This window comes from Dipodomys spectabilis, unplaced genomic scaffold (genome assembly GCF_019054845.1).
Source record: "Dipodomys spectabilis isolate Male_0828 unplaced genomic scaffold, ASM1905484v1 ptg000187l, whole genome shotgun sequence".
In the NCBI taxonomy this organism is placed as follows: Eukaryota; Metazoa; Chordata; class Mammalia; order Rodentia; family Heteromyidae; genus Dipodomys; species Dipodomys spectabilis.
Window position 1 is genome coordinate 10,713,008 of NW_024870864.1, and position 14,113 is coordinate 10,727,120.

At 43.9% G+C, this 14,113-nt stretch overlaps 1 protein-coding gene across 1 annotated transcript; it reads left to right on the top strand.

Moving 5' to 3' along the window:
- The first annotated feature begins 344 nt into the window (after positions 1–344).
- Ecrg4 (ECRG4 augurin precursor) lies at positions 345–13,129 on the top strand. The gene is made up of 4 exons (XM_042695496.1): positions 345–520; positions 6,618–6,665; positions 9,205–9,362; positions 12,826–13,129. Exons 1-4 carry the CDS (start codon positions 442–444, stop codon positions 12,985–12,987), a joined length of 447 nt encoding a protein of 148 aa, XP_042551430.1. The 5' UTR covers positions 345–441; the 3' UTR covers positions 12,988–13,129.
- The last annotated feature ends 984 nt before the right edge of the window (positions 13,130–14,113 follow it).

Sequence of the window (14,113 nt, forward strand, 5' to 3'; positions counted from 1 at the left end):
AGGAGGACTGGCCCTGGAACTGAGGACCAGAGAGCCATCAGCAGCGCCTGACTGATGGAGATGGGGGTGGGGACACAAGGGGAGCAGGAGGAGATCTGAGCGCAGGGAGCTCCTGCATGCCTGCAGTCCTTTGAGACACCACGGGATCCTACCTCATCTTTGCCACTCTGGCTGCTGGCAATGCAGGGCACAGGCCCCCTGCTTCCTGAGCTTCACCGCAGGGTCAGCGCAAGCGCAGCTCCGGCGGTGCTGGTCTGGTTGCTTGGAGCTGAAGTTGGCCAGGGGCCTGTTGGCCTGTGGCCCACCCGACGAGCCCCGCCCCCAGCAAGGACACAGAAAGCTCCTGCAGCTGCTCCTGCCCGCCTGCGCTGAGGTCTCAGGCACCCAGTTTTCCAGCAGCTGCTCCCTGTGCGCCCCTCTCTCTTTTGACACACTGCTGCCATGACGGCCTCTTCCGCGCGGCCCGCCATCCTGGCCCTGACCGGGCTGGCATTGCTGCTGCTGCTGTGCCTGGGTCCAGGTGAGTGGTCCATGCCAGGCTGACAATAGGTGGAGTTGGCTATGGGTGGTGTTGCCTGGGTGCCCTGGGAAGGAGATTGGAGATGGAGTGCAGGTGTAGGGACACATTTTTAGGTACTGCTGGGCCAAGGCCATAGAGGAAGCAAGTCTAGGATTTTGCATTTGGATGAGCACAAACTGGTGCGCACGGGGGCAGATAGTGAGGGAACCAAGGTCCAGGTGAGGGTCTCAGACTCGGGGGGAAAGAGGAACAGGGATTTAAAGTGTGCCCACGGAAGCTTCCATGCTTAACATGTAAGGGACGGAGGGGTAATGTCGGCTCCAAGTGGCAACGTCCCTGCTGTGGAGAGATTGCCTTCAGGCATCTCCGGGGAACAGAGCCCACCTATTCCAATCTGCAAAGTTGAGGGCAGGCCTCACGCCCCAGATAGGTGAACCCTCTTAAAGGGTTAGTGCTTAACTTCTGCTTGGCAGAGCTCTTGGTGAATTGGCTGGCAAGTCTGAGAATTCTGTGTCTGCCGTTAGAAGTGCATTCACATTGCACACCCATCCCTAAGGGGGTGGGGATGCAACCAGCAGAACCCTGGAGGCTGGCTGACTGCACCTTCTACACTACAATCAGAAAGGACATCTTGTCGGCGGATACCACACTCTGGTTCTGAGATCCTTGTCACAAGTGATCTCAGATGCTCAGGAGCACTTACACCTCTAACATACAGCCACTGTGATCCCCAGGTGCACTGGTAAAGGGTTCTAGGCTTGGCAGGAGCTAAGTGACCCAGCCAAGCTCCTGAGACTGGCGCTGGTCCCACTATGTGAAGTAGCTGGGCACTGCCCAATGTAGATGGACTCCCAGGGGATCTCTCTGAATCTGCATTTTGCTTATGCAAAGTTGAGTCCAGTGGAGGGAAAAATGGTAGGAGTTCTAGGATGGGAGCCACAAGGTCACCCACATCACCAAGATCCTGGTCCCATTGTCAGGATTAGTGTTCTAAGGGACAACCACTGGCAAAGCTAATCAGTAGTCTCCCACTGGGTGATTTGAAGACATCCCCCCTTTTTTGCCTACTTTTTAAAAAAAAAATAAAACACATATTTAAGGTTTTGTGGGCTCTGGGTATAAGCCATTTATCGTGAGTACTCATCTTTTATTTTGTATATGCCAAAAAGTTAACAATAAAAGCCCATTAAAATATTATTGTCACTGGGTGTTAGTGGCACATGACTGTAAATCTAACTACCCAGAGTTCCAAGAGTCATGGTTGGAAGCGAGCTTGGTCAAGAAAGCTTGTGAGATTCTCATCTCCAATTAAACACCAAAAAAGCCAGAAGTGGAGCTGTGCTCAAGTGGTAGAGCACTAGCCTTGAGCAAAAAAGCTCAGGAGCAGTGCCCAGGCTTTGAGTTCAAACCCCAGCACTGGCTCATGTGTGTGCACACGAGCACATTCGTGCATGTGTGCGCGCGCGCGCGCGCGCGTGGGCACACACACACACACACACACGCACACACACACACTAATTTTGATGAAGCCAGGGGCTTGTAGATCATGCCTGTAATCCTAGCTATTTAGGAGGATGAGCTCCAGAGGACTGAGGTTAGAAGCCTGACCAGGCAGAAAAGTCTATCTCCAATTAACTACCAAAAATCTGGACTGGAGGCAGAGTCCAAGTGGTAGAGCACCAGAAAGGTCTTGGCATGCCTTTGAGTTGCAGAGCTGAGATGAACTCTCATCTGTGGAGCAATAGTAACACGCACTTGCTGCAGACATTGCATTCTTAAGGGAAATGCTCAAACCCAAGGTCTGTTTCCACATCAGAACACATTTCATTCCTTAACTCTTAAACACTTTTGCTTAAGAAGGCAAACAGATGGAGAGGTGCTATTTAATTCTGTGTGCACTGCTCTGTGGTTTGTTAGAGATCAACAAATATGAAGCTATTTATGAATGCTAATATTAGTGTCAAGAAGTGTATCTGTCTACCTTCACAAATATGTTCTTAGATCCCTTCAATGACTCCGAAGTTTATAAGGGAAATAGCATTTCCTAGCCCTCCCACCCATCTTAGGAGATGGTTCTCTCTGCATTTGACTAGTGAGGTGTTCGATGCTGTTGATTTATGCAGAGATATTTTGCATTGTTCCTTTCTCTCTCTTTTTTTGGTGTTTTGTGTGTGTTTGTATGTGCCTGCATGTGCAGGTGTGTGTGCTCTGGTACTGGGGTTTGAACTCAGGGCCTAGGTGCTGTCCCTTAGCTTTTTTTTGCTCAAGACTGGCACTCTACTACTTAGCCACAGCTCTATTTCTGGTTTTTGGTGACTAATTGAGAATAGTTATATGGACTTTTCTCCTCAAGGCAGTTTAGAACTGCAGTACTCAGTTCCCAGTGTCCTGCGTAGCTAGGATTACAGTCATGAGCCACCAGTGCTCAGCACTATTTATTTATTTAGAGACAAGGTTTTACTATGTACCCCAGACTGTCCTGGAACTTAAGATTCTTCTGTCTCAGCTCCTTGAGTTCTGGGATTACCACACCTGGCTTTCAAGAAATACTTTTAAATTTTTAAAAATTATTTTTAAGTAGTTGTACAAAAGAGTTACCATTTACCAAAGCAGATTATGACTACAATGCATCTTGATCCTTGTCAAGAGACTCTTAATGAGACACTTGGGGCCTGTTTCCTCTCTGGGTACTAGCATGGGCACTGAAAACACTACATCAGCTCCTCAACTCTATGGTCCTGTGGCCCCTCAGAATCACAGCTTTCCTCCTAGAAGTTTTATTTCTCTTGATGAAATCTCAAATGCCTTTGTTTTTTAGGGCTTTGGCCCTCAACTATCTGCTCTAAATGTTCTCCTTCCAACACAGCTCTGGATTTTCCATGACCTTCTCCAAGTGAGATGATATGAAAGTAGAAAAGTGGCCTGAACTGTGCAATCAGAGCAGAGAGGGACATCTACCTGTGTCAGGTGCTATCCTTCATCGATGCAGCCTTATGTCCTTGCTTCTTAAATAGCTGCATGGCTGTAGCTCAACCTGGCCACAGACAGTAGAAGTCACCATGTCTCCCCCATAGGCTGCTTCACACCACACTTCACACCTCAGCTCCCTACCCAGGAGCCCACAGCCGTCCTGTGCAAGATGTGAGGACAAAAACCAACTCTGTCCCAGATCCTTCAGCATGGACCTCAGAGATTCTTCCCAAGCCATTTCCATGCCATTTGTCCTCTGAAATCAGGTAACCACAAAAGCTGTTGTTCAAGCTAGAACATGTCTGAGGTAGGACAGAAGCACTGTCATTAATTTATCAAGACAATAAATAAAACCAGAGCTGTGCTGGAATAGCCAGAAGGTGTAGCCACTGTACCCACACATCACTAGGAAGCCATATGGGTGAGAAATAGGAAGCAGTAAGTTCTAGTTCTAGTCTCCCTGTCCCATCACAAAGGCAAGGCCAGTCAGTTCACTGGTTGCTACCACTATTCTGTGTGTGTGTGTGTGTGTGTGTGTGTGTGTGTGTGTATGCTGGGCTAGCACTCAACCATTGGAGCCACAGCTCCACTTCCAAGTTTTTGATGGTTAATTGAAAATAAAGAATTATAGACTTTCCTGACCAGGATGGCTTCAAACCATGATCCTCAGATTCAGCCTCCTGAGTAGCTAGGAGCTACTACTAATTGAATAGGGGTCAGAAGGTAGAGCTCCCAGTGCCAGTCTCCAGCTGGGGCTAATAGGTCAGGTGGTTGCTGTGTATGCATCATGGGCTGTGTGAGTGATACAGATGTGTAATTTCAAGTTTTGTAAACACCAGACACACTAACAAAATACCTGTGCAGATAGTCTTCAAGAGCCAGTTGTTGATTCTTAGTGAAGAATACAGTTTTTCTCCAAAATAATATAGGAAATTGTTTAATAGATTTTTTTGTCTTTTGGTCAGTTGTGTGGCTTGAACTCGTGGCCTGGGTGCTGTCCCTGAGCTCTTTTTGCTCTAGGCTAGTACTCTACCACTTTCAGCCATAGTGCCACTTTTGTTTTTATGGTGGTTAACTGGAAATAAGGGTCCCACAGACTTTTCTTCCCAGGAAAGCTTTGAACCACGACTCTCAGATCTCAGCCTCCTGAGAGCTGCGATTATAGGCATGAAATACCAGCACCTAGCTAATTTTTTAACGTTACTTTACTAAGCTGGGCACCAGTTGCTCACACCTATAATCTTAGCTACTCAAGAGACAGATCTGAGAATCAAGATTTGAGTCCGGCTGGGTGCTGGTGGCTCAGGCCTGTAATCCTAGCTACTCAGGAGGCTGAGATCTAAGGATCAAGGTTCAAAGCCAGCCCAGGCAGGAAAGTCCCTGAGACTCTTATCTCCAATAAACCACCAAAAAACCGGAGGAGGCGCTGTGGTTGAAGAGCTGAGGGACAGCACCCAGAGTTCAAGCCCTATGGCCGACAAAAAAAAAAAAAAAGATTTGAAGCCAGCCTGTGCATGAAAACCCCAGAAAATCTTATCTCCAATTAACCAGCAAAAAGTTAGAAGTAGAGCCAGGAGTCGGCGGCTCATGCCTGTAATCCTAACTGCTCAAGAGGCTGAGATCTGAGGATCGCAGTTCAAAGCTAGCCCTGGCAGGAAACTCCGTGAGACTTATCTCCAATAACCCACCAGAAAAACAGAAGTGGTGCTGTGGCTCAAGTGGTAGAGTGCTAGCCTTGATCTGAAAAAGCTGAGGGACAGCACGCAGGCCCAGAGTTCAAACCCTATGACGGACCAAAAACATGCTGGAAGTAGAGCTGTGGCTCAAATGATAGAGCACCAGCCTTGAGTGAAAAGGCTAAGCAAGAATATAAGGCCCTAGTACCAGCACAAAACAAAATGTAGATAAGATAATTATTCCAACTTTACTGATGTATAATTGACAAATAAAACAATGAGGGGTATGTGTGTGTGTGGGTGTGTGTTGCTAAATGAAACCCAGCAATTCACCCAGCTCAAAGCAAGGATTCTTACTCATCTTTGGGATCCAGACACTTCGGAGTTCTGGCAAAACTCCTGTTTTCTCTAAAAATTGTACCTTTGCAGACTCAAACATGATTCTAACCCTTTTTCAGTCCTCTGGAACTTGTCCATAGAACAAGAGGTGAAGAGCCTGCCCAGAAGGCAGGCACCCCTACCTCCATGCATTTTTGCATCCTGAGCAGCCCAGACTCCAGTTCCTGGCCCTGTAGGTATTCTGTTCTCTACTTGGGATGCTAAGGGCAAAAAGGTTCCCCAGGGCCTTGGATCCTAACCTTCATGAGATAAGCCCTGTTCCTCTAGAAAACAGTTAAGGACAGAGATTTTCTGTAAGGCCTTCATACCAGCTCATGTTCTTTCAGGCTGGAAATATTATTTTCTGTTAAAATGGCCAGAATGATTAGAAACTTTAAAAAAATCCATTATAACAAGTAGTCCTAATAATGCTTGATTATGGGATGCTATAATCAAGAGATTATATAGAACAAGCTAACAGGTATGTTCCAAAGATTGTGGTGGCCTAAATCCCCTTTCTGCCAGGCTCTGTATGTCAGGGCTGCCCGGTCTATATCTTCTCCTCTCTTTACAAGGACACCAGTCACTGGATTTGGAGCTCACTCTATATCCAGGATACCCACATCTTGAGTTCTTTAACAAATCACACTTGCAAAGACCCTATGTCCAAGTAAGTTTGCATTTGGACGTCCTGGGTAGATAGGGATTGGCAGACACAATTGGATTCCTTCCATCTTGAAGCAGACATTTTCAGTACATGTGTGGTACATGTGACCGATGGCAGGCCCTAAGAGATCAGAGTTAAAAGATAATGTCACCTTTTCTAGGAAGTAGTTGAAGTGGCAATGCCTTTGGTCATCCCGAGTTACTGTCATCAATATTAGCCACAAGCTCTGTGGATTGCTTTCTCTGAAAAAGTATGCAAGAAACATTAAATCTTGTAATCTTGCTGAGTTGCTCAACCAAGACAGGGACCCGAGGTCCTTATCTCCAATTCTGATTTTTGCATCTGGTACATGATAGGCAACAGGGAAACTCTGAAACTGATTTCTATTTTCATTCTTTTCTTTTAGGTGGCATAAGTGGGAATAAACTCAAGCAGATGCTTCAGAAACGAGAAGGTAAGTGTGCCTTGTTACAGGCAAGGATGCAGTCTTTTCAGTGGGAAAATGCCTTGGAACATACAATGTGCTTTGTGTTTGGAGAATCAAAAATCTCCCTTAGAAGATTTTCAGGTCTGAGGGACTTCCTCTGTGGTATGTGGGGTGGTATTTTTATTAGTAAGTATTATTGTGGTCAATGTTTGGAGGTTGTTTCCCTAAGAGCTGTTGACGATGGAGATCTCTGAAGAATGTCTGAGATCATGACTGGACTTAGGGCACACAGTCAGAGCACATTAAACCTTACTTGGTGGGGAATACATGGATAAACATTATATAGTACTCTCACATCCAGTTAGCAATTGGAGAATGTTATCTACACAAGGAAACCTTATGTTTGTAACTTGTGGAAAAAATGCTCCTAAGATCTATGTGATAAACAGCAGTAGGATGTCATGGAAATAGAACATTCTGGGCATCACAAAATATGGGACAGTTGACATCAGTTAGGTCAACTGGATCTATTGTGTGGTCTCATGAACATCATTCTCCTCCTCTGAATCTAACTCAGTAAGACTAAGTATTTCAGAAATAACAGTGTGTGACACATTTCTAATCTGGCCATTTAATACCTTATTTTCCTCCCTCTTCACTTATGGGAAAATTCCTAAAATGGAACCCTTGATAATGCATTCTCATACTTACCAGATGATCTTTAAGGACACCCCATCCACATGCACACAGGTGCTTGGAGTACAGGTGGTCTCTCTTGGCCACAGGAAATTTCCCAACATCCTTTGCAGCTTACCTATGAGGCTCTATCTATTCCCTGTCTGTGTTGCTCATTCTCAAAAGCAGCCTTTGGGAATGTGCAGGAGTGAGTGTTGCTCTCACAGGCTCCTCCTATCATAATTATGACTCCTGGTGTGCATGCTTGCCCTCAGCCTTTTCTCCCTTTACACCAAGAAATGAATACTGAGCACCTACTCTATACAGAACAGGACTACAAGCTTTGAAGGTTTTTTTTAAATCCCTTTTTGCCAGGCACCTGTTACTCATGCCTATAAGCCTATCTACTCAGGAGACAAAGATCTGAGGATCTCAGTTCAAAGCCAACCTGGGCAGACAAATTCCTGAGAGACTTTTATCTCCAATTAGTCAACAAAAAGCCAGAAATAAAGGAGTGGCTCAAGTTTTACAGTGTGAGCCTGGAACAAAAAATCCAAGTGAGGGCAGGAGGCTCTGAGTTTTAGCACACAATGATCCCTTCTGATAATTCTATTCATGTAATTAACAGACATAGCAAACTTTAGTTCATTGTCCTGTGAATTCCTTGTGATAGAACCCAAGTAAAGACTGTCAGTACTGTTTTCTAGATGAGGACAGAGAGAGGATACAAACTAGACTGTAGGGGCCAGTCCAAAGGCACAGCTGCATCTCTGAGCACATCCTGCAGATGAGAATGGAATGGGAAGATGTCAGAGAAAGTATTACTAAAACAAGAGTCGGCACTCTTCAATCTATCAAACTGGCCACAATCAGATGGTAAGGCCCAGAGCAGTCTTAAGGGGGTGCTGTGTACTCCAGCAAATAATGTCTGAACCCGGTGGTTCTATCCCTGCTTGCTCCTGGCTCATCTTTCCGTTTCTTTATTCTTCCTTGTTTCTTAAGTCCAACCCTCTTCTGTTTGTGGCTACAATACAATATACATGGTATGATGTATGCAACAGTAGACACTGGTTCTGTTTCCAGAGTGCAGACTCTAAAGGGTAAGACACTAGCTGTAGTTGAGGTCTGGGCTGTAGGCATGTTTTGCAGGGGATGAGCTGAATTTCATTGCTACCCTAAGAAATAGAAGTTGACTGTTAGTGCTTGCCTCTTTACATGGCTGTATACAAATAGGAAAGCTTACTCATAAAGAACAGAGAAACTATTGACTCTTACCATATGCATGTAAGAATGAAGTTGACTCACACCTGCAGTCCTAGCTGATCAGGAAGCTAAGGTTCAGAAGATCGTGGTTTGAAGCCAGCCCAGGTGGAAAGGTTTGTGAAGTTCTATTTCCAATAAACCAGCAAAAAGCTAGACTAGATGCCTGATTCAAGTGGTAGAGCATTAGCTATGAGCTTGGGCAAGCCAAGAGAGCATAAAGCTCTGAATTCAAGCCCTGAGACTGGCAAAAAAAAAATCATTGTGTGGGAGAGGGTGATACAAAATGGTTGAATAACAGGTGCCAAAATACAGGACATAGGAGGAGGAAAGGCTCTTGTTCTACTACACAGTCGGGTGACATGTGATAGAGAACAAGATGAAAAGAGGTCAGACCTTCCCAACAGTAAGAAGTGACCAATGGTTAAGGAGGTGAAGTGCTAGTGTGATGTGATCATTGTGCATTATACACATGCTGAATTTTCACACCATGCACACGCTCATCCCGGGTCAGTTCAGGAAAACAGAAGTAGTTCAACCACAGAAATTCTAATAATGGAAAGACTACTATCTTTTTTTTTGGAAAAGAAATCACTCTTTGTACTTTGGGGTGGGGAACTGACCATTTCAGCACCTGCTCCGGCTAAGACAAATGTCGCCATGGATGAGAACAAAGCCAAAGAGTTCCTGGGAAGCCTGAAACGTGCCAAGCGGCAGCTGTGGGACCGAACTCGGCCGGAGGTACAGCAGTGGTACCAGCAGTTCCTCTACATGGGCTTCGACGAAGCGGTGAGTGTGCTTTCCTGCTGGAGGCTGACACCTTGCAGGGCAGGTTGGGGAAACGGAGGCCCTGGTTGGGAAATAGAACATGGAAAAACTCAGCTTCTTGTTTTGTTTTTGTCTGTTACCTGATGCTGTATCAAAATACCCAGCATGAGGTACATTATAAAGAAATGAGGCTTATTTGAACTTGAAGTTCTAGAAAGTCCAGGGACATGCTTGGCTCTGGTGAGGGCTTCATAGTGCATGACCTCACCGTAGCAGGAGTGTGTGCAGAAGAGGTCACACAGTGAGGCAGGAGGCAAGCCTGAACTTGCTTTATAGCAACCCATTCCAAGGAATGAGGAGAAGCAAGCAATAATCTCTTGGAAGGATAAAGCCTCATGACCTAGTTCCCTTGCAGCTCTTAAAGGCCCTGCCCACCTCAATACTGCCTTCTGGGGACCAAATTTCCATGAGATATGCCCTGGACAGCATACTGAAAGCATATCCAAAGCATAGAGCTACTCAGTACAAATGTCTGAGCCCTGCTATGTGCCATGTGCTATCCAGACATTAGATTACTTGAACCAACAGTGAATGGGCAAGAGATACAATTTCTCACTAGGAGATTTGGGAGTCCAAGTCCAGAGAAGGCAAGAGCCAAAAGCCTGGGTCTCCGATACCTTGATGATCGATTTGCTAGACATACCCTATTTTAGCAGCCTTAAAATTACAGTGCTGGGAGCTGGTTGGTGGTTTATACCTGTAGCTATTCTGAAGGCTGAGATCTCAAGATTGCAGTTCAAAGCCAGCCTGGGAAGCAAAGTCCATGATCTCTAATCAACCACCAAAATAGGTAAATAAAGCGGGAAGTGGAGCTGTGGCTTAAGTGGTAGCATTTGTCTTGAATAAAATAAAATCAGGAACAGTGCCCAGGTGAATTCATGCCACAGGATTAGCACCAAACAAAACAAATGAAAAGATTACTCACAGTGTCCCAAAATACAGCCAGGTTTTTTTTTTAAAATATCAAAACATGTCCAAAACATCAGTATGAGTACGAAAAATCATACAGTTGTATAAAAATCAAAAGTTATATACACTTCTTTAATTCAGGGAGGGGAAGGGAAAAAACAAAATGCTTAATAGGGATACAGGTTGACCCATTGTTATGTACAAGACACCATGTTGAAAACAAACTTTACAACTTGGGAGGGGAGGGTAGTTGTGGAAGTGGGAGGGAAGGGATGGACGGGGAAAAACAAAGGTGGAGGCAACAATGCTCCATAGAAAATGTACTCATTACCTTGCTCATGTGACTGTAACTCCTCTGTACAGTATTTTTACAATTAAAAAACGTACAAAAAATCAAAAGTGACTATTAAATAGAGGAGTTTTTGCAGCTATTAGGAGAAACTTTGTCAGTACACTTGAGAAAGATGGTACAGCTCATGCACCTAAGTAACTTGAGTAGACAAACCCAGAAAATTAAAACAAAAGAATGTTTATAATTGTAGACTCCACCTAGGGTGCAAGAACAGCTCAGAGCGGGGCCGGGCTGAAGGCCTAGACTGAGTCTGGTTGAGGAGTAATTGACTGGAAACCATGAAGCCTGCACCCCACTCCCAGGACAGATGGGTTTGTCACAGATGGCAACTAGGCAGCTGAAATGGGTACCTGCTGTGTATAGAAGGTGTAACCAAAGTAATGTAATCAATGGGTATAAAGAAGAAAGCTTTAGATATTTCTTGTGTGCGTGCGTGCGTGTGTGTGTGTGTGTGTGTGTGTGTGTGTGTGTGCGCGCGCACGCGCGCGAGGACTTGAATTCAGGCCTTTATGCTTGCTAGGTAGCTGCTTTACTGCTTGAGCCACACTTTGAACTTTTTATTCTGTTTATTTTTGAGATATACTTTTGTTTAAAGATCAGGTCAGACTAGATCTTGATTCTCTTACCTTGACATCACTATGATGACAGTTGAAAGCTACCATGCTCAATTGTTTTCTATTGAGATGGGGTTTTGTGCACTTTTTGTCTTGGCTGGACTCAAACAGCGAGCTCTGGTCTTCTCTTTCTGAGTAATTAGGATTACAAGTATGAGCCACTGGTTCTCAGCCTAGATATCTCATTTTTAATGGCTGAATAAAAAAAATCATGTGGTTGTGTCATGGATTCCTGCCCATTGGTTACTCCCTAAATGGCTTTTTGGGCAGTAAATGTAAGTTTCTTTTTGCTGTGCAAATAGGTAAGCATTTACAGCCAAACTTTGTGCCATGTATGATGCTAAGTACTTATAGGAGTGAAGTTATTCATCATTTAAGCAGTCCAAAGGGCATATACTATAATTTGCATCTCTGTGACATTTGTCTCTTACTGAAGTTGATGTTTTGTCCAGAGTTACTGTGGAGGTAGATCAACATGTAATAAGTCATAAACATTTTTAAGTTGCATGATCCCCTAAGTCCTACATGAAAACATTGCCACTTGTAGAATCTTTAGGTTATAATCTTATATTTGAAATCTTCAAGACTGAATTCTGTGGCTCATACTTGTAATTCTAAGCAACTCAGGAGGCTGAGACTTAGAGGATCACGGTTTGAAGCCAGCAAGAAAGAAAAGTCCGTGAGACTCCTATCTCCAATGACCAGCAAAATGCTGGATTGGAGGTATGGCTCAAGTGATAGAGTGCCAGCTATGAGCAAACAAATAAAGTAAGAGCTGGAGGTCCTGAGTTGAAGGCCCTGCACTGACAATAAGTTAATTAAAATGCACTCATATACATACATATATAGTTTGTATGTGTATATATGCATTCTTCAGTAATTTGTATTTCTTTGGTAGCCATCAGAAATGGGCATGAAGAGTTTAATATGGAGAATAGCTAATGTAATATAATATCTGGCAACAAAAGGTGATTAAAGATAAGAGAGGCTTTGTGTAACTGCAATTAATGGGTAAAGCAGGAAATCAGGCCACCTAGAAATCTTGGTATTTTTAGCAGTAGCTGAAGTAAGCACAGGACTAAAATTCAGCACACATCCATTAGCAAGCTCTAGAAACTACTGAAGTAGGTGTGAAGGGCAGGAATGCTCAGCTGTACCTACCAGTTGGATATCAATCTTGATTGGAAAAAGAAAATAAACCAATATTGTTTTAATTTTAAAAAAGTCATTTTCTAAGCTAGGTTCCAGTAGCTTGTGCCTGTAATCTTAAATAATATTAACTAACTACTTAGGAGGCTGCAATCTGAGGATCTTTGTTTGAAGCCAGCCCAGGAAGGAAAATCCATGAGACTCATCACCAATTAACCAGCAAAAATACCTGAAAATGAAGCTATGACTCATACTAGCCTTGAGCTAAAAAGCTAAGGGACAGTGCTCAGGCACTGAGTTCAATCCCAGAACTATAGATCTAATAGTTATTAATCTTCAAAGCAAAACCACGATGGGGGAGAGCTGTAAGTACATCCTCAATCTTTCTTTTTTCCTATAGAAATTTGAAGATGACATCACCTATTGGCTAAATAGAGATCGGAATGGACATGACTACTATGGCGATTACTACCAACGTCATTATGATGAAGATGCTGCCATCGGCCCCCAGAGTCCCCACAGCTTCAGACACGGGGCCAGCGTCAACTATGATGACTACTGACCATGCCTGGCCGCTCACTGTGCAGAAAACCAATAGGGTTTCTCTTTAGCCATACCTATGCCTTACACTACTTGTGTAAAGCGCTTTATTTCTGTGTCACTCAGCAGAGTTTAAGCACCAAATATAAGTGCCTGTTCATGCAAATCTCTAACAATGCATCTCATTAAAAATAGAAATAAAGCATTTTGTTAAAAAGAAAAGGCTCAGCATTCATTTAGGTAAAAATTAAGCTACAAGATTTCTTACTTCCTTCATACCTTGAAGTTGGAATGTCGTCTGAAGACCCTCTCTGCTGTATCTTACAAGGAATCCTCCTAGCCCCAAGCACAGCATGGGAGCCAAAGGGTTTCAGTTTGTTCAAATGCAGTGGATAGTGAGTTCAAAAGTTAGACTCAGCAAGAAAATCGAGTTGAAAATGGTTTCTTCTTACAGAGTATGGTTTAGAGGATTATAATCATTGGTCAGGTTCCAAGTCAAAGCCGGATATATTTAATATATCACCTAGAAAATGAAGAACAACAGAAAATACCCCGAAGGTTAGTTGGTTACAGGACCATGCTCATCTAAGAAAAGCAATAAAATTTTGTCCAATGAATTCAAGGAAGTTAAAGAAACCACTTTGCCTTTTATTTAAACATTTGATGAACAGTACTGGAGTGGGAAGAGGGAGAGTAAGAGGAATCTGAGCAGGTCCTCATGAGAGAGGGTGTGTTCCAGCTGTGGCACATCTGTAGCTCTGTGCACACCTGCACAGGTGTGGTAGGAGGAGATTTAACAGCATGAGGTGGGGGGAGGTGTTTCAGAATGGCTCTCCATATTTTTGTGGTCCAGAGGCCCTGCTTTCATAGATCCTGTCTAATGAAAACCTTTGCTTTTTCCATCAGAAAAAAATTGTATGACATTACTGTGCAATCATCTCTGTAAGGCACCTTCATTCACAAACCTTAGGGGATAAGTAACCAGGTACTCTACATTGGAGATAGCAGTATTTATGGTAATTAAACACAAGCTCATCCATTTCTTTCTTGGGAATCCTATAACATCATCATCATCATACTTAAGTAGTTGTACAAAGAGGTTTAATTCCACATGTCAGCTTAGAACAATGCATCTTGATCAATGTCAT